This window comes from Oncorhynchus masou, chromosome 7 (assembly GCF_036934945.1).
Source record: "Oncorhynchus masou masou isolate Uvic2021 chromosome 7, UVic_Omas_1.1, whole genome shotgun sequence".
Taxonomy (NCBI): Eukaryota; Metazoa; Chordata; class Actinopteri; order Salmoniformes; family Salmonidae; genus Oncorhynchus; species Oncorhynchus masou.
The window spans coordinates 19918822-19945747 of NC_088218.1; the positions used below are offsets into that span (position 1 = coordinate 19918822).

A 26926-nucleotide genomic window follows, 5' to 3' on the forward strand; every position below is an offset into this window, starting at 1 on the left:
GCAGAGGAATCAAGGGAAAATGCTACAGGACTTTTACAACGTAACAACTAATGTAAATTACACTGTATAAACACCAAGACGACACGTTGGCTATACAACTCTATTTGTGGTCTTCCATTCATATAAACCTATATTAAATAGTTCTGGTTAGACATAATTCAGAAAATAGGTTAAAAAGGTCCAATGCAGCTGTTTTTTTTTATCTCAATATCAAATCATTTTCTGGGTAAAAATTAAGTACCTTACTGTGATTTTAATTGAAAACATGGTCAGAAAATAAACAAAAATAGATTTTTAGCAAAGTGCAATTTCTCAAGCAATAATTTTGCTAGGACTGCCTGGGAGTGGTCTGAGTGGGTAAGGGAAACCTGAAAACTAGCTGTTATTGGCAGAGAGGTTTGCAACCCTCTTTCTTATTGGTCTATTAAATAATTTACCGCCTGTTGAGGTCACCAGGCAGGCCAAAAGTCCATACCATCAAAACGGTCATGGCGAGAAAGGCTCCAGCTTTTGTCAAATTGATGTAAAAAGTTGCCAACCTTAACCTAATTCTCCTAACCTGCTATGAAAAGTCAAGTCTGACGTTAACTTGACGAAAGCTAGATCCCTTCGAGCCATCACCCACTCAAACAGGTCTCACACTAAAAGGGCATTATAATTACTTTCATAATTTCACAGTATTATTCCAACCTGATAGTGTGGAAATATAATTATATTCAGTGTCCAAAGGTCATAGAGTGTATTGCGAGCAGTTCCTCATATTTCTGCTCCAATCAGAAATCGACTTTCATCCTGACTCCACTGTGACTGGTCCTTCTGTCTTTTTCCTCCACCGTGGGAAAGTTTCAAAATGGCCACTCCCCAGTATACTGTATGTAGAGGGCAGAGAAGCCCAAGGCCGTCAGTGCAGTCACCAGTACAGTCAAGAGCTTCTGCCACCACAGGCAGTGGTCCATCTTCTGTTCCAGCCTGGAGCTGCTGGCCATCAACTGAAGGAGCTGGGGGAGGATCAGAGGGCACCAACGACATCCGGGGCATATTCATTAGGCACCAAATGGAAGAAAACAGACCGAAACATAGTAGGACTACCTGCCCTTGTCCCATAAGTAATGCCCATTTTTGTCTTCAGTTGCAAAACATTTAAAGACACTTTCCCTTCCATATGGAACACGACACAGGTGAAGTATCGGACCTTTTTCAGATCACAAACTGAACTGACTTCAGATGGACTTGATAGATTGAACATTTAAGCATGCAAAGATAATAGTACATATGTAATTGTCCTATTGAGACATTTGCATAATACGTGTGTGTGTGTGTGTGTGTAAGTGTCTGTCGCCCGAGGTCACAACTCACCGCGGTGTGCATGTCTTGGTAACTATTAGTCTCCATTTTGTGAGGCCCTGTCAGTCACAGGGCTGACTGCCGACTTGATGCTCTCTAGCATTCGACACCGCAGCCTGAAGGTAAAGAAAATAGAAGACCATTGGTGAACAGTCCTTACACATGCGTCCTCGAGGCCTAGTTGCCTTTGGTGACAGTCAACAAACCAATACTCATAAAACTGGTTTGAGTTGTGGTCTGTGTGTGTAATAGATGGTGCTACCTGTGCTCCATTATTTTAGCCTTTGGGACACCCTTCCAGAACTGGGCGAGGTCTGTGCTCCCCCCACCACTACATGGCTCCATCTCAGCAGCCATGATTAAGAAGCGGTCCTGAGGAGAGCACAGGGACCCTGAGAGCCAATCAGAGAGGAGGGAATTCGACCACAAACAATTAGAGGACAGCAACAATTCCACATGGGCTAGTCCTTGACCCACCTGAATGATGGGTTTATATTACATAGAGACAGAGGAGATGGAAGAACTAGGGCTACGATATGTAGTACCTCCATGCAGGGACACAGTGATTTCCATACTCTTGCCCGCCCCACAGCTGCTATTACTTGGCTTCACCCTGTACTTCTCTGGGGCTGTGGTCCGCACCTGCGGCAAAACACAAACAAGGCTGCTCTCATACAAGTATATTGTAATGATGCAATCACACACTTAAAAAGAGCAACATGAGAACTGACCTTGAAGGCCACTTGGTTTCTGGTGACATTATTAAGCATGATCGGACATCTCTTCTCACCCTCTCTGTGGCCAAAGCACAACTCATCATCAGGACTGGAAAGAGAGAGCGAGAGTGTGGGAGCCACATATCATCTCTGTCTAGCAGCACTTAGTGTAAACAGTTGCCTTATAACCTTAAAAGGTAGTGTGAGGTCTGTGGTTGGAAACTATGTGACTCAATACGATTTGGAAGTACTTAAACTATACTGTATGTATCAGGGCAAATACACCAAATCCAAAGCTAACCTGATATAGAGTAAGGTGCCTTTGAAAGTGACGGTTGGCCTACGGGATCCTTTCCATCTGATGGAGCCATCATTGTCCCCATCCTGGGCCAAGTATACCTGCCTCAGACAAAGTCAGAGAAATCACGGACACTATTGTTACTGTTGTTGATATCATTCAATGCACTTATGAGATTCGAGAGTGTAACAAAGTTCAGTATTAAAACCAAGGGGTGTCGTAAGGGAAATGAAGGACAACATTTCTGGTTCTGAGTGTAGGAGAGCTCTGCTCCAGGGTGTCCTTTGCCTCCAGGTCATCATCCTTTGACTCAGTGTCATCCTCTTGTCCAGTCTCTGATATGGGGTTCTGGAAGACGTCATCAGGCAACGGTGGGTAACTGAATTTGAATGGGTCCTGGGAGAAAATGAGAGAAGAACTCCATAGTAAATGCAATGCATTTGTATTACATCAATTATTTATCCTTGTAGTATAATGTACTGGTGATGAATTCTGGAAAGGTGTGTGTGTGTGTGTGTATACAAAATAGTATTGGTTTATGTACTGTATGCATGATACCAGCAAATGGCGTTGTTTGTATGTATGCGAGTATGTGTATGTGCAAAGACACAGCAGCTTTAAATGAGAACGTGGATGTATGACTCTTGTATATGTCGGTCATGTGTCTGCCTTGTGTTTTAACATCTGCATGTGCTTATGTGCTCAGTAGATATTTGGATGTATGGGGGTCATTGTGGCCATTGAGCGGTAAGTTACACACAGTTCCTCCCATGTAGGACGGGAGGTTCTCCCTATCGACATAGTTCTGGATGTCACTCTTGGACACAAACTTCAGCTTGTCGATGGCGTCTTGACTGAGCATGTTCTTCACCATCTTCCATGCCGCTATATACAGAAGATGGGGGGAGTGTAGTTAGTAGTATTGACTGCAACAGTGACATTGAGTGGAAGCATAGCAATTTCTTCTTTAAGTGACTCACCATTCATGATCCATGGCATCTCGTACATGAGCATTTTGGCTGAAATGAAATAGGACACAAAATCATAACATGATTCATTTGACATTCTCTGTAGACAATAAAGGCATGCAATTGGGTTCACTGAGTCCTTTAACGCTATGGGACCAAATGCACCAGGTGGAAGCCATAGGCGGCTGGTGGCAGCTTAATTGGGGAGGACAAGCTCATAGTAATGGCTGGAAGGGAATTGATGGAATGGTATCGAACCCATGGCTTCCATGTGTTTGGTACCATTCCATTTACCCCATTCCAGCCATTACTATGAGCCGTCCTCCCCTCAGCAGCCTCCTGTGTTGGAAGCACACCAGAAGAAATGGATACTTACAAAGCAATCTAGGGTAATACACTTGGAAGCAATTGATTATATATTTGATAAAATCCATGTCCTACAAGAGAAAAGAGAATTCCTATCATTCAAATAAATATTTTCAACAAATAAACCAATATATCTTTCACCCTGGCATGTGAGGAGAAACTTGTTTTGAAAGCACACAGCTGTACTGCATGTCTCCTGCCATATTTTGAGCCCCAAGCTAAGGCATGACCCAGACTGGGCAATGGAGAATACTTTGTCTCAATGTATTCCAGACACTGCTTCTGTTTATACCATCTTACGCTCCTAAGAAACCACTTCAGAGAGAAAAATGTTAGAATACAATTAATAGTCAGCATCTAGTATTTCAGAGCTTGCCATCTACTACATGTTTGTGCTTGTCATGCACAGTGCACTGTACATAATATGGAAAGGAAATAACAGAACATGCATGAGTGTAGAATAGGTGAGGATAGTTCAGGTTTACCTTAGTGGGTCTTCACAAAGGTAGTTTAAAATCACCCAAAGACAAGCATTAGTTTGTAAAGATCCACTCAGTGACTTGTTAACACAAAATGTTTGGATATTGACACCAAGCTCCACAACACAAATCGGCTAGAGGGGAATGAGAGAGCAGACATCTTACAATGCAGCTTAGACCCGCTTCGGACATGTCAAAGATCACGGTGAGGGGAATCCCTGGTTCCCGCCGGGCGTAGCTCTCCAACCAGAAGGCCACGTACCTTTTCTTCTCCGTCAACATCTTCAACATCCTTCATGTGCAGCTTAACCCTGAACCAGACTGGGCAGAAAGCATATGGGTAATCCTCAGACGCCTTCAAGGCAGAGACCCAAATAGCTCAAAAAGACAAACTGTAATCACCCATACAAAAATTCAAGATTCCAATCTCAATCCTAACTTGAACTGTGTGTGCACCTAAATAAGAAAACTACAATCGGAATAGTGAGATGCATAGAAAAATGATCACAGCACCCCAAAGAAAGGATGAAGCTTTTACAAGAGATAAAATGTTGATGGTGGCCATAAATGAGGTATTTCAGAAACAACATTTTCACAACAGAACCTTCTTGATTGGCAGTGAGCACAAATGTTGAAAAAAAAACCTACACAGTTTGTTGCCCTCTTTATCATAGCCATGGAGATAATGCATGCCAGAATCAAATAGAGACTTTTGAACAGAGCTTTCGTTGATGTCTGGAAGAGAAAGAGATATATATATAAAAAAGAAAATGAATCAAACCGGACTATCAATGCAGTCTATAATAATAATAATAATACATCATTCTTATATATTATACTTATATAGCACTATTCATTACATATTATCAACACCATCATGTTCAACTAGTGGAAGTATGTCAGCAATTTGCAGAATGCACAATTATGTGTTCTAGCCAGCTATTCTACTGTTCTTTGTTGGAGCTATATGTTCATTAATACAGCTATACAGTATGGGACAAGGCCAGTGATTGACATCAAGTCCCTGTAAAGGCAAAGGTCAATCCACCATTCAGTTTGAATTCTTTTCTCCACTGAAGACTCTCATCGATCATCTTCAAGGTGTCCTCCACCTCAAAGTGGCGCCACTCCAGATAACCATCAACCAAAACATCATCCTTCCATAACCTGTCCACATCCCTGGAATCATACTTGTCTGACGAGTCTGTGGGGAAATGGATGTTGCTCAGTACTATTACTCTGTGCGTTTGTGTGGTACATTGAATTCAGTTTAGCTGCAGTGCACTGCTTCGGTCTTAAAACATGTGTGATAGTTTCAGGTTAAAATACTTGACTTATGATTGGTATGGGCAACTATGCAGCATCAAAACAGTGGCATATACTGAACACACACACACAGGTTGATATACACTTCAAAAGGTGTAAATGCACATGGATTTCAATGTTCTCAGGAGAAATGTTTGCTGTTGTTGCGCAATCCTACTTTAGTCTACAGTCATAGCCAAAAGTTGAGAATGAAAATTAATATTTGTGTCACAAAGTCTGCTGCCTCAGTTTGTATGATGGCAATTTGCATATACTCCAGAATGCTATGAAGAGTGATCAGATGAATTGAAATTAATTGCCAAGTCCCTCTTTGCCATGCAAATTAACTGAATCCCCAAAAACATTTCCACTGCATTTCAGCCCTGCCACAAAAGAACCAGCTGACATCGGGTCAGTGATTCTCTCGTTAACACAGGTGTGAGTGTTGACGAGGACAAAGCTGGAGATCCCTCTGTCATGCTGATTGAGTTCAAATAACAGACTGGAAGCTTCAAAAGGAGGGTGGTGCTCGGAATCATTGTTCTCTGTTATTAATGGTTACCTGCAAGGAAACACGTGCCGCCATCATTGCTTTGCACAAAAAGGGCTTCACAGGCAAGGATATTGCTGCCAGTAACATTGCACCTAAATCAACCATTTATCGGATCATCAAGAACTTCAAGGAGAGCAGTTCAATTACTGTGAAGAAGGCTTCAGGGCGCCCAAGAAAGTCCAGCAAGCGCCAGGACCGTCTCCTAAAGTTGATTCAGCTGCGGGATCGGGGCACCATCAGTACAGAGCTTGCTCAGGAATGGCAGCAGGCAGGTGTGAGTGCATCTGCACGCACAGTGAGGTGAAGACTTTGAGGATGGCCTGGTGTCAAGAAGGGCAGCAAAGAAGCCACTTCTCTCAAGGAAAAACATCAGGGACAGACTAATATTCTGCAAAAGGTACAGGGATTGGACAGCTGAGGACTGTTCCGATTGTTTGGGGCATCCGGAAAAAAGCTTGTCCGGAGAAGACAAGGTGAGCACTACCATCGGTCCTGTGTCATGCCAACAGTAAAGCGTCCTGAGACCATTCATGTGTGGGGTTGCTTCTCGGCCAAGGGAGTGGGCTCACTCACAATTTTGCCTAAGAACACAGCCATGAATAAAGAATGGTACCAACACATCCTCCGAGAGCAACATCTCCCAACCATCCAGGAACAGTTTGGCGACAAACAATGCCTTTTCCAGCATGATGGAGCACCTTGCCATAAGGCAAAAGTGATAACTAAGTGGCTCGGGGAACAAACATAGATATTTTGGGTCCATGGCCAGGAAACTCACCAGACCTTTATCCCATTGAGAACTTGTGGTCAATCCTCGAGGCGGGTGGACAAACAAAAACCCACAAATTCTGACAAACTCCAAGCATTGATTATGCAAGAATGGGCTGCCATCAGTCAGGATGTGGCCCAGAATTTAATTGACAGCAGGCCAGGCCAGATTGCAGAGGTCTTGAAAAAGAATGGTCAACACTGCAAATATTGACTCTTTGCATCAACTTCATGTAATTGTCAATAAAAGCCTTTGACACTTATGAAATGCTTGTAATTATTACAATTATACTTAAGTATTCCATAGTAACATCTGACAAATATCTAAAGACAATGAGGCAGCAGACTGTGAAAATGTATATTTGTGTCATTCTCAAAACTTTTGGCCACGACTGTGCTCTATCCACAAACAGCTGTTCCAGGACAACAAGTAGAAACCAGAGCGCTCACCTTGTGCATATTCGATACGGAATCGTTTCCTTGTTTCCTCTATTTTCTTTTGAATGTCCTGTTTGAGAGGAAAGATTTAAAAATATCACCAATTCTTCAAATGTTACAACTAGAATGTCAACTTTTAATGTTATTATTAGGCTTACCTGCTCTGATAAAGCCGATCTTGCGTCCGTCATGCTCAAAAGACAAACCAAAACCAGTTGGTTCGGATGTGTGCCTGACGCGCTGTCTGGGAGGAAGTAGACCGTCATGTTTCAACATTTCAGCTGTTACAGACGAAATGACACTCCAAATGCTTAAAAGCCACAATGTCATTTCGACAGTCTGGCCCTGCCACTTTGATTGGTAAAGGAAAAATGGATGCAATGATTGTACAGTATGAGGTTGGATAGTTTACAACATTTACATTTAAGTCTTTTAGCAGACGCTCTTATCCAGAGCGACTTACAAATTGGTGAATTCACCTTCATATTTTGTAGTCAACACTGAACACTCAAACATTCTAATGACAACGAAAACAAACAATTTAATTTGGACTACAGCTGTAGCAGAGCACGTGTATGACGCAGAAATTGCATATAAAATCTTCGGCACCTGTGTGTGTGTGCCACTGCCAATTGACAGGTGAAGTTCTCTAGACCAGAGTTTTACCAAACCTGGTCCTGGGCCCCCCCATGGCTGCACGTTTTGGTTTTTATCCTGGCGCTACACATCTGATTAAATAACTGACTTGCTCTCTATATATTAGTTTGAACTACTATCCACTAGGTGGCACCATGTAGTCGTGAACTAAATAGCTTATTTTTTAAAAAGGCTTCTGGGATATTTTTTCTCCCTGTTCTTGGTTGCCGTATGCGTTTGTCAGCGTTTGAGTGTACTGCACTAAATGAAGGTAACGAGCTATATACGTCATGTATCGTGCATTTATTCACAATGAGTTACCGTCTATAATAATGTTATAGCTATTGACGTTTGAGGACATATCTATTTTATTTCTGGTGTGTGTCTAACCGCCAGCTGCCTCCATCTTTGTTTTGATGATGTCATTTCTAGCTGCTGATAATTTGCTCGCTATGGCTCCCCTGGAGCGCCTATGCTAGCCAGCTAACGTTAGCTAGTACAAGTTTTGAAATGAAGTGTTTTATGACAACAATACATTTCCCTTTACAGACTAGACTGTAGCTGCGATCTAAACCACGCTGCAGGAGAAGCACCACCATGGTAAGGTGCCTTTCTAGAATCAAGATGCCACATTGGACTTTTTTGGTTAGCCTAGTTCTGCACTTTTTGGTTAGTTTTGCACGTTAAACATTGATGAAACAATGTATGTTGGTTGGGTGTTATCAATGAATTATGGTGATGACAATCTCATCCATCCTCTGTTGTCCTGGACAGGAGGACCATTGTAGCATCTACTCCTGGTTTGCCCACCCTGTGTATGGCCAATACTGGCAACATTACCAGCAGGCTATGAACTGGCACCAGAGACACAGGCAGGCCTACAGAAAGGCCTGGGAGGCTGCCTACGGGCCAGGGTACCCCCAACGCTACGCAGACTGGCATGGGGGAGAGGGTGGAGGGAGGAGAGCAGAGGAGACGGTCGCTGCTAAGGACCATGTGGAAGAGGATTTGGAGGGGGGTGCAGATGACGAGGAGGGGGGCGGGGAAAGTGGCTCGGACAGCGAAATCGAATGTGATGTCAGCAACATGGAGATCACAGAGGAGCTGCGCCAGTATTTTGCCCAGACTGAGCGGCACAAGGAGGAGCTCAGTGAGTGTGTGTGTGTGTGTGTGTCAGTCTCTACATCCAAAAATGCCACAATGAGTGTTAATAACTCTATAATAACCCCTTAACACCACGGTCATATGGTCTTTTGATCATATTGCTGTATAAGTACACAACTTAACGCACCATTACAACTACATGTAATGAATTATGAAGTATTCTGAGGCTGACTTTAAATGCCTTGTGTCTTGTGTTCCTCCCCACAGAGAAGCAGCAGCAGCTGGAGGCGGAGCAGCAGGATACTTACGTGTTGGCCGACCAGGACATGCACAGAATTTCTTGGCACGGCAGGTCGCTGCCCCCCTCTGAGCGGCCGGGCGAGCGCCGAGGCGCTGAGATGAAGAAGCTGTACGGGGAAGACGCGGCAAAGGTCCAGGGTATGGAGGCGGCCATGCAGCTCACCTTCGACAGAAACTGTGACAAGAAACAGCCCAAATACTGGCCCGTCATCCCTCTAAAACTGTAGCTCCACTACGGACATCCATCTTCTTCCAATGGAGCCCACCAACACAGTTCCAGACGAGACACCCCCCTGAAACATAGAGCTGAGAAACTGGGTCATGTTCAGTAGGGAGGAAACTGATCGAAACAGAGAGGTACTCCCTGCAACCTGATCACAGTGCCTAAACATTCCCCTCTCACCATAAAATCTTATGTCAACCAACATTTTGGGAGGGGGGGGATTTTTTTTCTGTCATTCTTAGCCAGTTATTTCTATTCTTCTGGTTCCACAATTAAATGACGACAAATTTATAAGATGCAGGCACAGGAAGAGGACGAGTATACACAATTTGCATAAATGTTTAAGCTATTTTCTGTATATTTTTGTTTATTTGGGGGGGATTTCTTTCCTATTTCATTCAACCATAAATGAAGAAAGAGATGGTTCTGATTTCATCATCTCCAGATACTGCATATTAGCCTCCGCCTCAGTGTTTGTCTGCTTCTTTCTCAACATTCAGATGGGTTGTATCTGTCTCAGCGGCTCAGGTAGAACAATGTGTTGGTTTCTTCTCACATGTCTGTTTTATATCAAAATCGTTTGTATTTTTTTTTATAGATAAGATTGTTGATATAGTTTCTAATAAAGAATGTTTGTGATGAATTGAAACTCTAAATACGTTATCAGATTTGAAATGTCAAATTCTGTTTCAGTGAGGCTAATGGTCATTTATGTCCCTGTAAATAGAATTTTGGTACTTTGATTTAATTTGGTCTGAGTCTGTTATATATGAGAATCCAGCCACTCAGTGGATTCCGGCATAGCTGTAGTGAAGGTTTTGGCTTTGATTTTTAAAGCAACTTACTGTCACAGGTAATCAGCTGGTCCAACTGCTAGAAAAGAGGCCAGCACACGGAACCAGACCTCTACTCTAGTGAGTTACATCTACACACGCTTGACATTTACATTGGGGTCATGGTGCAGCAAACCGTTGGTGGCGTTCTGTGTAGGGTAGGAGCTGCAGAGGTCTTGCGTCACCTGGCATTTCACTCTTAGCCCACTGGCCATGGAGGCCAAGGCAAGAGGTCACGTGATATTATATAGATAATTTCCTCCCCTACCATAAACACTGATGTTACTTCTCTTGTCCCATTCAAGTTTATTCAATTTGACCAAAAAAAAGGCAATGTAACAGTATTGACAAAAACAACCCCCCCCCCAAAAACATTACTATCCAGGCTGTATCACATCCAGCGGTGATTGGGAGTCCCATAGGGCAGCGCACAATTGGCAGAGGTTTGGCGGGGTAGGCCCTCATTGTAAATAAGAATTTGTTCTTAACTGACTTGCCTAGTTATATAAAGTTTAAATACAAAATTAAAATACTACATCAAGCATGTCATTATATAGATCAAAATATGTTGAATGCAATTTTGTTGCAGACATTAGTACACTTTTCTATTGACTAAAAAGGGCCGAAGGCCCAGCAGCGACGTCACTCACCCTTCCCCCGTCCCTGCGGTATGGGGTGCATTGATTTCGGGGAGAGCGTTCGTGCACTGGTGCTCCAGCGCGCGCCCTGCACGAAACAGTACCCAACTTGCATAACTTTTTGTCACATCGCATCGGCCAAGCACTGAAATTCTACGAAAGTAACAAAATGGGTAGGTGCAATTATTAGTACTCAAATGCTTTCCTTTTCTTCAACTGGAAAACTTGAGTATGCATGTATTTTTTTTTGTTTAACTTCATGCTTGGGTACGTTTTTAATGTCATAACAATGGTTTTCAGCGGGATAGAGTGGGCTCATAGACGTAGCCTACACGCACGATCAATTGACAATATTAAGGCGATGTTAAGTGATTTTCTTTATGGTGGCAGGTATAAATTCTATCATCTGAACTGCGCTCTCATAGTTCCTTTGCCTAATCTAGTCTACTGTCTAATGCATGAGTGCTGAGCATTTTCTGTGATTTGGCTGACTTTACGCAACAACAAAAAATTATAATCCAATAAACGAATAGATCTAAAGAATGTAGTAGGCTACAGATAATAAATCAGGTTTTTTTGTATTCTGTTTTATATTATGTCAGTTTTTTCTGTCTACGCTAATAAATTAAGGGAATGCGGTGACAGTGTGTCCTGGCCCCTGTTGTAGCCCAAATGGATGGGAAAGAATCCAAGTGTTCTGTCCCAGCTGTGGCCTTGGAATCATTCATTTTACTCTGGACATTCTCCGCCCACCCGTCAGTGTGTATCCATGGAGTCTGATGGCAGACTACGCTCTGCCCCAACAGAGACTGGGACAATTCTCCTAGTGAAATTGTTTCTGCTTGCAGTGTGAGCAAAGAGTTTGACTTATGACACTGACTGACTAATCAAAAGAGAACCGTCGAGCTATACACTGACTGACTACCCACGAGGACCTCACTTAGTTGTCAGCCAACCTCTTCAATAAGACGCCATCTCTCTCCTCTCTCTTTGCTCTCCTCTCTCTTTGCTCTCCTCTGGTTGGTTAGGAAGCGGTTGCGTTACTGCTTCATGAAGCGCTTCACAGACAGAGATGGCTCCAATTGGCTCATTCATCCCCCAGTCTCTCCCCAGAAACTATTCCACAGGTTGTTACTGTAAATGAGAATGTGTTCTCAATCAACTTACCTGGTAAAATAATTGTTAAATAAGATGAATGGCCATTTGTTTATTGTGAGTTGAACAGCGAAGAGCCTCTTCAACACACACTTGATGAACATGTGCACACACACACTTGGTAAACTAACGTAGGATATTTGGGTAAATGGAGAACCGGAGCGGAGGTCTTACTCCTCTCTTTTTCCTCTCTTACCCCACTTCTCACTGTAAAGAAATCTCCATGACCGCCATTGGCTGTCTGGCTACTGTAGCCAATCCCGTGGTAGGAGCCATTTCTGAGACTTTCATGCAACCATTGGTTTCTCTGGTCTCTGAGATGGGAAGATGGATGGATGGATCATTGAGACTTGTTGCCATACTTGTTGCCATAACGACAGCTATGTATGCTGGAAGCTTAAAAGCACCGTCTCAATCCTGTCACGTGTGATCTGGGGACACTCATGTACATTTACATTACATTTAAGTCATTTAGCAGACACTCTTATCCAGAGCGACTTACAAATTGGTGAATTCACCTTCTGATATCCAGTGGAACAGCCACTTTACAATAGTGCATCTAAATCATTTAAGGGGGGTGAGAAGGATTACTTTATCCTATCCTAGGTATTCCTTGAAGAGGTGGGGTTTCAGGTGTCTCCGGAAGGTGGTGATTGACTCCGCTGTCCTGGCGTCGTGAGGGAGTTTGTTCCACCATTGGGGGCCAGAGCAGCGAACAGTTTTGACTGTGCTGAGCGGGAACTGTACTTCCTCAGTGGTAGGGAGGCGAGCAGGCCAGAGGTGGATGAACGCAGTGCCCTTGTTTGGGTGTAGGGCCTGATCAGAGCCTGGAGGTACTGCGGTGCCGTTCCCCTCACAGCTCCGTAGGCAAGCACCATGGTCTTGTAGCGGATGCGAGCTTCAACTGGAAGCCAGTGGAGAGAGCGGAGGAGCGGGGTGACGTGAGAGAACTTGGGAAGGTTGAACACCAGACGGGCTGCGGCATTCTGGATGAGTTGTAGGGGTTTAATGGCACAGGCAGGGAGCCCAGCCAACAGCGAGTTGCAGTAATCCAGACGGGAGATGACAAGTGCCTGGATTAGGACTTGCGCCGCTTCCTGTGTGAGGCAGGGTCGTACTCTGCGGATGTTGTAGAGCATGAACCTACAGGAATGGGCCACCGCCTTGATGTTAGTTGAGAACGACAGGGTGTTGTCCAGGATCACGCCAAGGTTCTTAGCGCTCTGGGAGGAGGACACAATGGAGTTGTCAACCGTGATGGCGAGATCATGGAACGGGCAGTCTTTCCCCGGGAGGAAGAGCAGCTCCGTCTTGCCGAGGTTCAGCTTGAGGTGGTGATCCGTCATCCACACTGATATGTCTGCCAGACATGCAGAGATGCGATTCGCCACCTGGTCATCAGAAGGGGGAAAGGAGAAGATTAATTGTGTGTCGTCTGCATAGCAATGATAGGAGAGACCATGTGAGGTTATGACAGAGCCAAGTGACTTGGTGTATAGCGAGAATAGGAGAGGGCCTAGAACAGAGCCCTGGGGGACACCAGTGGTGAGAGCGCGTGGCGAGGAGACAGATTCTCGCCACGCCACCTGGTAGGAGCGACCTGTCAGGTAGGACGCAATCCAAGCGTGGGCCGCGCCGGAGATGCCCAACTCGGAGAGGGTGGAGAGGAGGATCTGATGGTTCACAGTATCGAAGGCAGCCGATAGGTCTAGAAGGATGAGAGCAGAGGAGAGAGAGTTAGCTTTAGCAGTGCAGAGCGCCTCCGTGATACAGAGAAGAGCAGTCTCAGTTGAATGACTAGTCTTGAAACCTGACTGATTTGGATCAAGAAGGTCATTCTGAGAGAGATAGCGGGAGAGCTGGCCAAGGACGGCACGTTCAAGAGTTTTGGAGAGAAAAGAAAGAAGGGATACTGGTCTGTAGTTGTTGACATCGGATGGGTCGAGTGTAGGTTTTTTCAGAAGGGGTGCAACTCTCGCTCTCTTGAAGACGGAAGGGACGTAGCCAGCGGTCAGGGATGAGTTGATGAGCGAGGTGAGGTAAGGGAGAAGGTCTCCGGAAATGGTCTGGAGAAGAGAGGAGGGGATAGGGTCAAGCGGGCAGGTTGTTGGGCGGCCGGCCGTCACAAGAAGCGAGATTTCATCTGGAGAGAGAGGGGAGAAAGAGGTCAGAGCACAGGGTAGGGCAGTGTGAGCAGAACCAGCGGTGTTGTTTGACCTAGCAAACGAGGATCGGATGTCGTCGACCTTCTTTTCAAAATGGTTGACGAAGTCATCTGCAGAGAGGGAGGAGGGGGAGGAGGATTCAGGAGGGAGGAGAAGGTGGCAAAGAGCTTCCTAGGGTTAGAGGCAGATGCTTGGAATTTAGAGTGGTAGAAAGTGGCTTTAGCAGCAGAGACAGAGGAGGAAAATGTAGAGAGGAGGGAGTGAAAGGATGCCAGGTCCGCAGGGAGGCGAGTTTTCCTCCATTTCCGCTCAGCTGCCCGGAGCACTGTTCTGTGAGCTCGCAATGAGTCGTCGAGCCACGGAGCGGGTGGGGAGGACCGAGCCGGCCTGGAGGATAGGGGACATAGAGAGTCAAAGGATGCAGAAAGGGAAGAGAGGAGGGTTGAGGAGGCAGAATCAGGAGATAGGTTGGAGAAGGTATGAGCAGAGGGAAGAGATGATAGGATGGAAGAGGAGAGAGTAGCGGGGGAGAGAGAGCGAAGGTTGGGACGGCGCGGTACCATCCGAGTAGGGGCAGTGTGGGAAGTGTTGGATGAGAGCGAGAGGGAAAAGGATACAAGGTAGTGGTCGGAGACTTGGAGGGAGTTGCAATGAGGTTAGTGGAAGAACAGCATCTAGTAAAGATGAGGTCGAGCGTATTGCCTGCCTTGTGAGTAGGGGGGAAGGTGAGAGGGTGAGGTCAAAAGAGGAGAGGAGTGGAAAGAAGGAGGCAGAGAGGAATGAGTCAAAGGTAGACGTGGGGAGGTTAAAGTCGCCCAGGACTGTGAGAGGTGAGCCGTCCTCAGGAAAGGAGCTTATCAAGGCATCAAGCTCATTGATGAACTCTCCGAGGGAACCTGGAGGGTGATAAATGATAAGGATGTTAAGCTTGAAAGGGCTGGTAACTGTGACAGCATGGAATTCAAGGAGGCGATAGACAGATGGGTAAGGGGAGAAAGAGAGAATGACCACTTGGGAGAGATGAGGATCCAGGTGCCACCACCTCGCTGACCAGAAGCTCTCGGGGTGTGCGAGAACACGTGGGCGGACGAAGAGAGAGCAGTAGGCGTAGCAGTGTTATCTGTGGTGATCCATGTTTCCGTCAGTGCCAAGAAGTCGAGGGACTGGAGGGAGGCATAGGCTGAGATGAACTCTGCCTTGTTGGCCGCAGATCGGCAGTTCCAGAGGCTACCGGAGACCTGGAACTCCACGTGGGTCGTGCGTGCTGGGACCACCAGATTAGGGTGGCCGCGGCCACGCGGTGTGGAGCGTTTGTATGGTCTGTGCAGAGAGGAGAGAACAGGGATAGATAGACACATAGTTAACAGGCTACAGAAGAGGCTACGCTAATGCAAAGGAGATTGGAATGACAAGTGGACTACACGTCTCGAATGTTCAGAAAGTTAATAACCTCTTACACCTATGGTGATACAGCTGCTATTTCATTTTGGAAGAAAACACTAATCGTCGTTCCCGTTTTAAACAAGATATTTTGTCACAAAAAGATGCTCGACTATGCATATAATTGCTACTGTTCGAAAGAAAACACTCTGACGTGTCCAGAAATACAAATATCTTCTCTTAGATGCAAAGTGCCCTTTAACGTGAGCTTCAGGCAAAAAATCAAGATGACTTGGCATCCAGGAAATGACAAGGATTTTGAGGCTCTGTCTTTCATGATCTCCTTATATGGCTGTGAACGCAAGAGGAATGAGTCTGCCCTTTCTGTCGTTTCCCCAAGGTGTCTGCAGCATTGTGACGTATTTGTAGGCAGATCATTGGAAGATTGACCATAAGAGACCACATTTACCACGTGTCCGCCCGGTGTCCTGCGCCGAAATTGGTGCGCAAAAGTCACCTGCCAGTATTTTTCCATGGGGCACAGAGAGAGAAGCAAGCTGCTGGGCAGAACTGCATGTCAATGAAGAGATATGTGAAAAAACACCTTGAGGATTGATTCCAAACAACGTTTGCCATGTTTACGGTATATATTATGTAGTTAATCCGGAAAAGTTTCACGTTGTAGGTGACTGCATTTTCGGTGTTTCGGTAACCAGGCGCAATGTAGAAAACGGAACGATTTCTCCTACACACAGACGCTTTCAGGAAACACTGCGCATCTGGTATGTGGCTGGGAGTCTCATTGAAAACATCAGAAGCTCTTCAAAGGTAAATGATTTTATTTATTTGGTTATCTGGCTTTTGTGAAAATGTTGCGTGCTACATGCTACACAAAATGCTATGCTAGCTTAGCATACTCTTACACAAATTAGTCAATTTATATGGTTCAAAAGCATATTTTGAAAATCTGAGATGACAGTGTTGTTAAGAAAAGGCTAAGCTTGAGAGCAAACGCATTATTTTAATTTTATTTGCGATTTTCAGAAATCGTTAACGTTGCGTTATGCTAATGAGCCTGAGGCTTAGTCACAATCCCGGATCCGGGATGGGGAGTTTCAAGAGGTTAAGCTTACGTAGCAAGAATCTTATTGACTAAAATGATTGAAATGATACAGTACTGCTGGAGTAGGCTAGCTGGCAGTGGCTGCGTTGTTGACACTACACTAATCAAGTCGTTCCGTTCCTGGGATGTAATAGTTTCTACAGTGCTTGAACCCTAAACTCCCTCCTCAGCTGGCTAGCTAGCAGTGTTGATTACGTTACCCTATGTACGTTAAAAGAACGACAATAGCTGGCTAGCTAACCTAGAAAATCGCTCTAGACTACACAATTGTCTTAGATACAAAGACGGCTATGTAGCTAGCTAGCTACCATCAAACAAATCAAACCGTTGTACTGTAATGAAGTGAAATGAAAATGTGATACTACCTGTGGAGCGAAGCGGATGTTGACCGGGTTGTTGAAGTTTAATTCGGTAGACGTTGGCTAGCTGTTGGCTAGCTAGCTAGCAGTATCTCCTACCCTAAGGACGACAAATAGCTGGCTAGCTAACCTCGGTAAATTAAGATAATCACTCTAAGTCTACACACTCTAAACTACACAATTATCTTGGATACGAAGACAGCAAAGACAACTATGTAGCTAGCTAACACTACACTAATCGAGTCGTTCAGTTGAGTGTAATAGTTTCTACAGTGCTAGTAGACGGTAGACGTTAGCTAGCTGCTGGGCAGATAGCAGTGTAGACTACGTTAGGACGACGAAATACGATAATTACGCAATTATCTTTGATACAAAGACGGCTATGTAGCTAGCTAAGAAGAAATTGCTAAGATTAGACAAATCAAACCGTTGTACTATAATGAAATGTAATGGAAATGTAATGAAAAGTTATACTACCTGCGGACCGAAGTGTAGATGCGACCGCTCGCTCCAACCGCTCGCTCCAACCCGGAACCGGAACAACATGTGCACGTACATACGTACTTACACAAACACACATACATGCACACACATACAGGCCGAGCATGCCTGTTTGTAGCCGTGTCAATCTTTCTTTGCATCTACATGGGAACCATGACGATGATGATACTAACCTCCTGCAAAATTACTTATTTTTGGCCCCTGAGTGATCACTGCAAAGGATTCCGTTGGAGCGACAGGCTAGGCGCAGGTGCAACATTTTCCTGGGTGGTGGGGGGCGGGTTGTTTTGAAGCAAAGGCCCTGGTCATGTGACCCTGGCTTCCTGGGGGATATATGAATTGGTGGGGGTGGGTGTGATGTGACATCATGTTGCGCTGCCTACAGTATCTGGGCCAGAGGGCCAGAGGGATTAACTCCCCTAGTCAGATAAAACAGTGGGGGGTGGAGTAGGAGGGCTGGGTTAAGCATGTCAGCAAAGACGGTGGTGAGATATTGGGAGATCCCAGACTCCCGCCTAGATTTCCATCCTCAGCTCCTTGGCTTTTGAGCTCTCTGACCAGAAGATGTTGCACAAGATAGACGGGAAAGCAAAATGCATTAATGATCTGTTTTTATCAAACAGTGGTTGCTTCTCGAGAGGAGAGTTGTGACCTGTCCCCTGTGTTATTCAGACACTTTTATCCCAATGTGTCTCCATTCCTGGGATCTCAGTGTTTTGTCTTGGAGTCTCTTGAACCCTCAAACTCCCCTCCCTTCCCTATGTAACTCCCCCCTCCCTTCCCTATGTAACTCCCCTCCCTTCCCTATGTAACTCCCCTCCCTTCCCTATGTAACTCCCCCTCCCTTCCCTATGTAACTCCCCTCCCTTCCCTATGTAACTCCCCTCCCTTCCCTATGTAACTCCCCCCTCCCTATGTAACTCCCCTCCCTTCCCTATGTAACTCCCCCTCCCTTCCCCTCTGTAACTCCACTCCCTTCCCTATGTAACTCCCCCTCCCTTCCCTATGTAAATCCCCCTCCCCCTTCACTATGTAACTCCCCCCTCCCTAAGTCACTCCCCCTCCCTATGTAACTCCCCCCCTATGTAACTCCCCCCTCCCTATGTAACCCCCCTCCCTTCCCTATGTAACTCCCCCTCCCTTCCCTATGTAACTCCCCCTCCCTTACCTATGCTTCTCCCCCTCCCTTCCCTATGTAGCTCCCCCCTCCCTTCCCTATGTAACTCCCCTCCCTTCCCTCTGTAACTCCACTCCCTTCCCTATGTAACTCCCCCCTCCCTTCCCTATGTAACTCCCCCCTCCCTATGTCACTCCCCCTCCCTATGTAACTCCCCCTCCCTTCCCTATGTAACTCCCCCCTCCCTTCCCTATGTAACTCCCCCTCCCTTCCCTATATAACTCCCCTCCCTTACCTATGCTACTCCCCCTCCCTTCACTATGTAACTCCCCCTCCCTTCCCTAATTAACTCCCCTCCCTTCCCTATGTAACTCCCCCTCCCTTCCCTATGTAACTCCCCCTCCCTTCCCTATGTAACTCCCCCCTCCCTTCCCTATGTAACTCCCCCCTCCCTTCCCTATGTAACTCCCCTACCCTCCCTATATGACTCCCCTCCCCTCCCTATGTAACTCCCCTACCTATGTAACTCCCCTCACATCCCTATATGTCTTGGGATGGATGCTGGCTCAGGAAATTGTTGGCCCACACAGTATAGTTCAGCCAGAGTTAAGGTGAGGAAACTAGAGTTTCGGGTGTTTTCAGTGTCTGAGAGCCAAGTCAGACGCGACCATCTGAGTTTGCATGGATGTACATGTGTGAGAGTGGATCTGTATATGTGTGTGTGCTCTAGTAAAACTGTGGGGAGTGAGTATGAGCAGACAAGGTTGTCGGGCAGGATTGGGAAAGGTGCTGCCAGAACCTACAACTCCGTTGATGTTTGTGTGTTTTGTTACTAAGGATTCACTCTTTCCAGCATCCACGTTCAGAGTCCCTGATGAGAGGGAGCTAGGCGTCTCCTTAGCGACCGCCAGCGTAGGGGCGGGGCGAGAGCGCGCAGAGAATGGCCTGGCAGGAAAGTGGGTCATCCTGCCAGATTACGTCCCGTGTGGCCGGCCCTGTCCTCTCTGCCCCGTCTAACCAGGAGAGCAGAATTAGGAGTCGCTGCTGTTTCACAGCCCTCCATGTCCTCTCGTCCCAGCTGTGGTTGACTTAATCAGAACATCCATTGGTTTTCTCCCAGCCAACGTTTCCCTTTTACAGGGAGCAAAGGCAATTAAAATGGCCAGGATTAGACTAAAGCGTCAGCAGGAGGCTCCTAATGCCCACTCCCAGATAGTGTGTGTGTGTGTGTGTGTGTGTGTGTGTGTGTGTGTGTGTGTGTGTGTGTGTGTGTGTGTGTGTGTGTGTGTGTGTGTGTGTGTGAGTTAGTTAGTTTGGTTGCTTGTGTTTGTGATCAGTCGATGAAACAGCATCCCCACCCGATAAGCTGTAGACACACGCCATCACTGGACGGGTTGCTGCTATCCCAGGTTAGTAGGACACTAGACTCAGACGACGGTTCAGAGAGGGTTCAGGGGTCAGACAAGGGCCGCCCATTGGAGGAAACACGGTAGGCTGCAGTAGGGTGACCTAATGGGGGTCATGAGAATCATGGGAACTTGTCCAATAACATGAGCGTGTCTGAAATTGCACCCTATTTCCTATATACAGTAGCTCACTACTTTTAGAGTACCATTAATGAGGGAATAGGGTGCCATTTGGGATGATGCAGGTGCATGCAGAATGCCTCTAGGGGTGGTGTGCTTGTTGTTCTTGGTGCATTGAGAAAATCCTGTTGTTTTCTCTAATGGATGGAGAGTCCCGCAAGCGGTGGAGGGGAGGCAGGTCTTCGGGGCTTTAAATAGCTCTTGAGAGGGAGGGAGACCGAGAGAGCTTGAGGCGTAAACAAAAACATGACTGTTTGTTCTTAAGCCTCTGTCTGGGTGGCCATCCACTAGCTCTGGGGAGATCGTCTACAGACCATGTCATAAGTTGAACTGCTGATGGCCTAGACCAGGGCTGCCCAAACCTCTTTCTGGAGATCCACTGTCCTGTAGGTTTTCAGTCCAACCCTAATTTAGCGTATCCAATTCAGCTAGTTAAAGTCTTGTTGAGCAGCTAATTAGTAGAGCCAGGTGTATTAAATTAGGGTTGGACTGAAAACTCACATGACGGTAGATCTCCAGGAAGAGGGTTGGGCAGCTCTGGCCTAGACAGGACATCCACCCACAGGGTTGACTGTATATAGACTCTCTTTACAGCTATCCATATTAGGCTCAGGATTTCAAAGATTTGCAATTTATTGACTTCGGCTGTCGGAGAGAACACAGAGGACGTGTCCTAGGAACCGATAGCATAGTTAGTTTCATAGATTTCAATCAGCTTATGGCTGTCGTCATGTTGACATGTCACCATAGCAACAGCGATTAACATCCCCTCGGCCTAACATAATCTCTCTGATGTTGAGTCGATATTTGAATCGACTCACATGTTGACTTGTGAAAGATCGGACCGATCCAGTTTGCCAAGTCAGATATACATAAATATCCTTTAACGAATTGGTTAAGTTTTGTAAACCGATTTCCAAAATGGAGGTGCTTTGGGAGTGGGACAGAATTGGAGGACATAACTGCAGTGTTGTTTCCAGGGACATCAAAGGGAGGCCAGACTGTTCCTTTCTCCCCATTAACTCTACATCGGAGGGCATAATGGAGCCGTAATGGCCTCATTACTGGGAGAGAGACGACCCATTGTGGCTCTAGTTTCTCTCTATTCCACAGTAATGAGGAAGGAGAGGGGTCCCGGTCCCGCTCCTGAATTCATATTCATAGTTTTTTAAATTATTATTATTTTGTGGTCATAAGAAAGTAAGTAGTCATTTCCTCTGAGGAATTAAAGGCAGTGTTCCATTGTTGAGTTCTTTTTAAAGGGTAGCCATGTGTCTGACATCTTTGGTTCAGTGCATTTTTTGGACTTTAATAGAGAGAGGAATTCTGGGACATAGAATGAGCCAGCAAAGACTAGTGATCAGGGTGTCCTTGACCAGAGTGTGTCAGAGGACCACACTAAAACGAGAGAGAGTTAGTTCTTGGCCTGTCTCGACCGCATTTGTTAGTCTTAGTGGGTAATTCACAGCCAGGAAACAGGGTGCAGTCATATGGATTCAGAGGATGAATATACAGGGATATTAACCCCCCCCCATTCCCCAATGTCCCTCCCAACCACAGACTAACCATAGAAATATAATAACTAGAACAGCTGTTTTTGGTATGACACTATGGTCAAGGATTCTATGATTGGGGCTGATAGCCACTCTACTTGACCAAAGCCCAATGTCTGATTCTGCAGGAGATTTCCAGAGAGGATATACAGTATTGGCTTGACCTGTTATATCTCCTAAATTGGAACAGATTGGATCCGAACCTTAGTGTGTGTAGTGTGTGTGTGTGTAGTATATGTGTGTGTAGTATATGTGTGTGTGTGTGTGTGTGTGTGTGTGTGTGTGTGTGTGTGTGTGTGTGTGTGTGTGTTATCTGTGTGCGGAAGGAGAGAGTGCCAGGGCCCACTGTATCTCATCTTCTGGACAAGTGCTTAATCTGTGACCCAGCATAAGGGATTATTGGATGTGAGGGAAATGGACTTTGAGGTTCACCCAGGAGGTTTGCGGTTTGCTCCCCCTCTATGATGATTGGATAGTGTGTGTGTGTGTGTGTGTGTGTGTGTGTGTGTGTGTGTGTGTGTGTGTGTGTGTGTGTGTGTGTGTGTGTGTGTGTGACGATATTCAACCTTCAGGAGCCTAGCTGTAGGGTTAAACTGCACTGCCCAGTGCTCAGCTCAGAAAGCCAGCCTGAGCCTCCATATGAAGATCTTTCCACCACCAGAGTCTGACTCCTGATGACATTCTGTAAAACACCTGTTTGTGCTCTGAAAGCCCCTTTCCTGGACAGTTGTGTGGCTCTGCTACAACAGACAGAGCACTAGGCTTTGTCCAGCGAGACACCAAGCATTTGAGCTGCATTAGGCCACGTGCATCAGAATTAATACCTTATTTAAGAGGATTCGGGGCAGATGGCGTCCCTTTGTTTGAGGATGTGTGTGTATTATTAGAAAACGAGCTGAACAATTGTACATAGCAAATTAATTTGAATTATGAATATGTTTTTTCTCCTGTAATTTTTTGTCCAGCATGAAATATCTTATATTTTGTTAGGATGGGAAAGTCTGTAACCCCCCCCATCCCCCAAACTGTAGGCCTATACTACAGATCAAATAAAGCCGAGACTATTCTGTATTATTTTCTCTCTCTCTGCATCTCCTCTTCTTCTTCATCTCCCCCTCTCTCTCATACTCCCTGTAGATCACCCACTCTCTCTCTTTCTAGCCCTCTAGTCACCAGATGGAGAGTGGGCGGTGTGTTTTTGTGTGGTAGCTGCTGTGCGTTAGTGCAAGTGCATATGTGAGCGTTGACGTGTGTGTATTTTTGTGTGTCAGTGCTGTGAGTTTGCACACTGGTGCATGTGTGTGCTAACAGATACAGCCTGCGGAGCAGTAACCTATTACCCTGGAAGGGTGACCACCTCACCTATCTGTAGCTCTCTCTCCTTTTTTCTCTCGTTCTCTTGCTTTCTTTCTCTCACCTGTGTGATATAGCTGTACACTCTTAGAAACAAAAGTGCTATATAGAACCTTAAAGGGTTCTTCTTCTGTCCGGAGAACCCTTTGAAGAACCCTTTTTGTTTCCTGGAACCCAAAATGTTTCTACCTGGAACCAAAGAGGGTTTTACCTGGAATAACAAAACAAAAAATGGTTTACCCAATGGAGACAGCTGAAGAACCCTGTTGGAACCGTTTTTTCCAGAAGTGTAGGGATGCTATGTGCCTGGAGGCCGGGATGGGTAACGTGATATACTATAAAATAGAATGGGTGCTCAAAAATCTGCCATGATCAACGTTTTTGTCCATCGCCAAATTGGGATTGCAAGTGACATACGGCTAAAGCGTTAGCTGGCATCGTTTAGGGACCACTAATCTGTGCAAAATCGGACAAGACCTTTGAATCTTGTAGCCTAGTATATACAGAGGAGCTAAGCTTGCAAGTGAGAGAGGGTGAGGGAGGGAGGGAGGGAGAGCGAGCGAGCGAGCGAGCGAGGGAGAGAGAGCAGTCAGAATCCAAAAGCCAGGGAGAAAAAGTATTCAAAGGAAAACATTCCAAATGGATGGGACGAAGCCAGTCATGGAGTCTACCACAGAGGAAAACCAAGAGGAGAGGGAAGAAAGGAAAGGTACGGAATGGTCGTTGTTGTCATACGGAGCGTTTTTGCGCGTTTCAACCGTACTGTTAGACTACTGCGCGATTTCACCTACTTGCGATGGCTTCGCTTCACGTGACACAAAAGCGCTGTTTTCTCCTCCTGCACCATGGCTTGCGATGGCATGTGTTTTGTTATGAGCCTTTTGCAAATGACAAAGAATATTAAATGACATTATTTTTTGTGTGTGTGTCGCATCAACGTTGATTTTTATTTGACATGTTTTGCTTGACCAAGACAGACGGCTGAAGGCGCGCGCTCGGTTTTATGGAGCATAGTTAACGCCAATTTGCTTTGCTGCAGCCATGTAGAATCACCATTACCCTGTTTTTCAATCATGTGAAAATGATAAATGACTCATGTGGCACATCAAAGGCGGGGTTGTCTCCATTGTATTGTCTCCTTTTTTATATATATTTTTGTCTCAGGTGTGCGTAATGGTGTGGGCAAATGGTCAGGTGCATGGACCACTGCTGCCGAGATTGGATCTCATCTTTGCGAAATAGCCGTTTAACAAAGGGATTTTGCCATAGACGTGGTCGTCAATGTGACTGTCATTGTTGTCTTTGGTTTACGGAATAGATAAATTAGGATGTGGTTCTTTTGTTCGAGTATAAGAGGATGCAGCGCAGGGCGCCCGTATGTTGGCGAGCGTTGATTTAAAAAAACAAAAAAACATCTATCTGGGAATAAGGGATCAGCGACACATAAACTGGGGTCCCTTTCCACTTGACACATACCAAGCTCGGTCCTCTCATTTCACATGATAACACTCGTAAAAACGGCAGCTTTTGACCACCATTGGTCATGGAATGACAAATTATAAATAGTAGGCTATGCGCAAGGCATAATATTGTTTCCGCTATATGTTGGGTTGTCGTTGCCTTTGTCCAGCTACAAAGCAGGGGGTGGGGCCGACTCAATTTGCCCAATGTATAGGAATGTTTATAGGGACTACATTTGTTTGTGATATAGGTTACTGGGGCAAAATAACACCCTTGCCCAGTCATTACCTCTCGGTAATCAGATAACAGGCACCATTGTCCATCACGTCAATTAGGCTAGACTATTTTACAATCACTATTTCAATCAATCAGTTTGGTACAGATTATCCATTGGCGCTACAGGCTACTAAATCTAATAGCAGCTGGTTCTATTACCTCCCTGTGGCTGAGGTCAGGAGTTGAATGCACAAATCTGATCCTAAATCAGTTCTTAGAGGGCAGTGCTATGTAGCAGCTAAAACGGTGTCCTCAGGGCTGCTTCTTTACCCTGCCACCCCATCCATCCATCCTCCTGTTTATAGCCATATAACCCTACGCTCTTCAAAATAAAGGGTTTCAAAAGCGTTCTTAGGCTGTCCACATAGGAGAACCCTTTTTGGTTCCAGGTAAAAACCCTTTTTGGTTCCAGTTAGAACCATTTTGTGTTCCTTGCAGAACCCTCCGTGGAAAGGGTTCCACACGGAACCCAAAATGCACTTATTTGGAACCAATTAACCAAAAGGGTTATACCTGGAACCAACAAGGGTTCTTCAAAGGGTTCTCTTATGGGGACAGCCGAACAACACTTATGTTGTAGATGGCACCTTTTTTCCCGAACAGTGTACAACATACACCAAGGCTTTCTCCCCATCCCCCATCCATTCAATGCGTTGTTCAGATGTGGTTACATTTGAATATGTTTTACATAGTGATTTCAATTTAGTAGGCATACATGCTACATGTCATAAGGCTTGCCATAGCCAACAAATAGCCTACGTTGACCTAATCATAATAACTAACACTATAACATCAATGTTTGGGAGTAGTGAACTATACATATAGATTTTGCAGCAGCTTGGTGGTAGTTGAACTAAATTCAAATCTTGACAGTGTTTTCAGTAGTTAATTCCTGTTTTGCCATGTATATAGAAGTGTAGCTAACTACAGGAGAATGGTGAAGTAGGCTATAACATCCTTCCTTTTTCAGCATCAGACATGAGGTTAATAGGCCAAATCACACAGGATGTTAAAATCTGACTCCACAGTGGTCTGTTCTTGCAACTTCTAGTCTATGACATTTCAGATTTAGATATTATAATTGATCAAAAAAGTAGTTTGGCGGTAGTGAACTACAATTTCAAAGTAACTTTAGTTAAGTCAACTATATTTGTCTTAACGGTAGCTTTAGTGTCGTTTAACTTCCGTGTGAAGTAACTGGTAGCTTGGTAAACTATATTTTAAGAGTAGCTTCCCCAATACTGTATAACATCTCCTTAGGAGGTTCTGTGGTGAATCATCTTACATGACACTTGCAGAACTGACGTTCTACAGGATATGTAGCTCATCTCTATGAAATGAATGTAACCTAATATCCTATGGATTGGTTAGGGGTATGGCTGTGGATGGCATTCACAGTGAGGGAAGGGGCTGTGTGGCTGGCAATGTCTTCACAATCTACAGCTGGAGTATATTCTACAACTGTTGACGTTGCACCATAATCCTCAGCATCTCTAAGATGGAAGAGATTTATAGTGAGTAGGGCAAGCAGTTGAAGCTCTGCCATGTCATGTAAGAAGCTTGTGTGTTGTAAGTGCCTCGCCTCCATTGGGGATCCAACAACATCAGTTGCACAGTAACAGCTGTAGATTCGGGCAACCAGGCAGCCTCGAGGGATCGAACCAAAGCATTCTCGCAGGCCTAATACCTCAGTTGACGCATCCGTCACAATTCATAATGTAATCTGACCAAAGATGTGACCTGACATCAAAGCCCCTTACAATGTAGCCTATAAAATATCTCTGCTGCTGACATCTGTCACGCCCGCCTTTTCAGGCTGAAGACAAACTCAACCGCTCACATTGGCTGTGATTTCGAACACCCAGTTGGCATCCCTCCCTGTATTTCTGCCAAACCCCTTGAGGAGGCTAGGTGGGGTTTCAGTTGGG

At 45.4% G+C, this 26926-nt stretch overlaps 2 protein-coding genes and 1 pseudogene across 3 annotated transcripts in view; 2 read left to right on the forward strand and 1 right to left on the reverse strand.

The window, feature by feature from the left end:
- Window positions 1–179: 179 nt before the first annotated feature.
- On the reverse strand, window positions 180–7970 carry LOC135543476 (motile sperm domain-containing protein 2-like; annotated as a pseudogene).
- Window positions 7971–8028: 58 nt separating this feature from the next.
- On the forward strand, window positions 8029–10241 carry LOC135543478 (gem-associated protein 8-like). The gene is made up of 4 exons (XM_064970760.1): window positions 8029–8142; window positions 8421–8471; window positions 8646–9021; window positions 9243–10241. Exons 2-4 carry the CDS (start codon window positions 8469–8471, stop codon window positions 9500–9502), a joined length of 639 nt encoding a protein of 212 aa, XP_064826832.1. The 5' UTR covers window positions 8029–8142; window positions 8421–8468; the 3' UTR covers window positions 9503–10241.
- A 785-nt stretch (window positions 10242–11026) lies between these two features.
- The window catches only part of LOC135543479 (neuronal membrane glycoprotein M6-b-like), a 43650-nt gene continuing 27750 nt past the window's right edge, over window positions 11027–26926 (forward strand). The window contains exon 1 of one of the 2 annotated variants that reach the window (XM_064970766.1): window positions 11027–11142. In XM_064970766.1, coding sequence (XP_064826838.1) covers window positions 11139–11142 — 4 coding nt within the window. In that variant the 5' untranslated portion in view covers window positions 11027–11138. Of the gene's footprint in view, window positions 11143–23822; window positions 23971–26926 lie in introns of those variants that run through there. The other variant, XM_064970764.1, reaches the window with a different exon arrangement.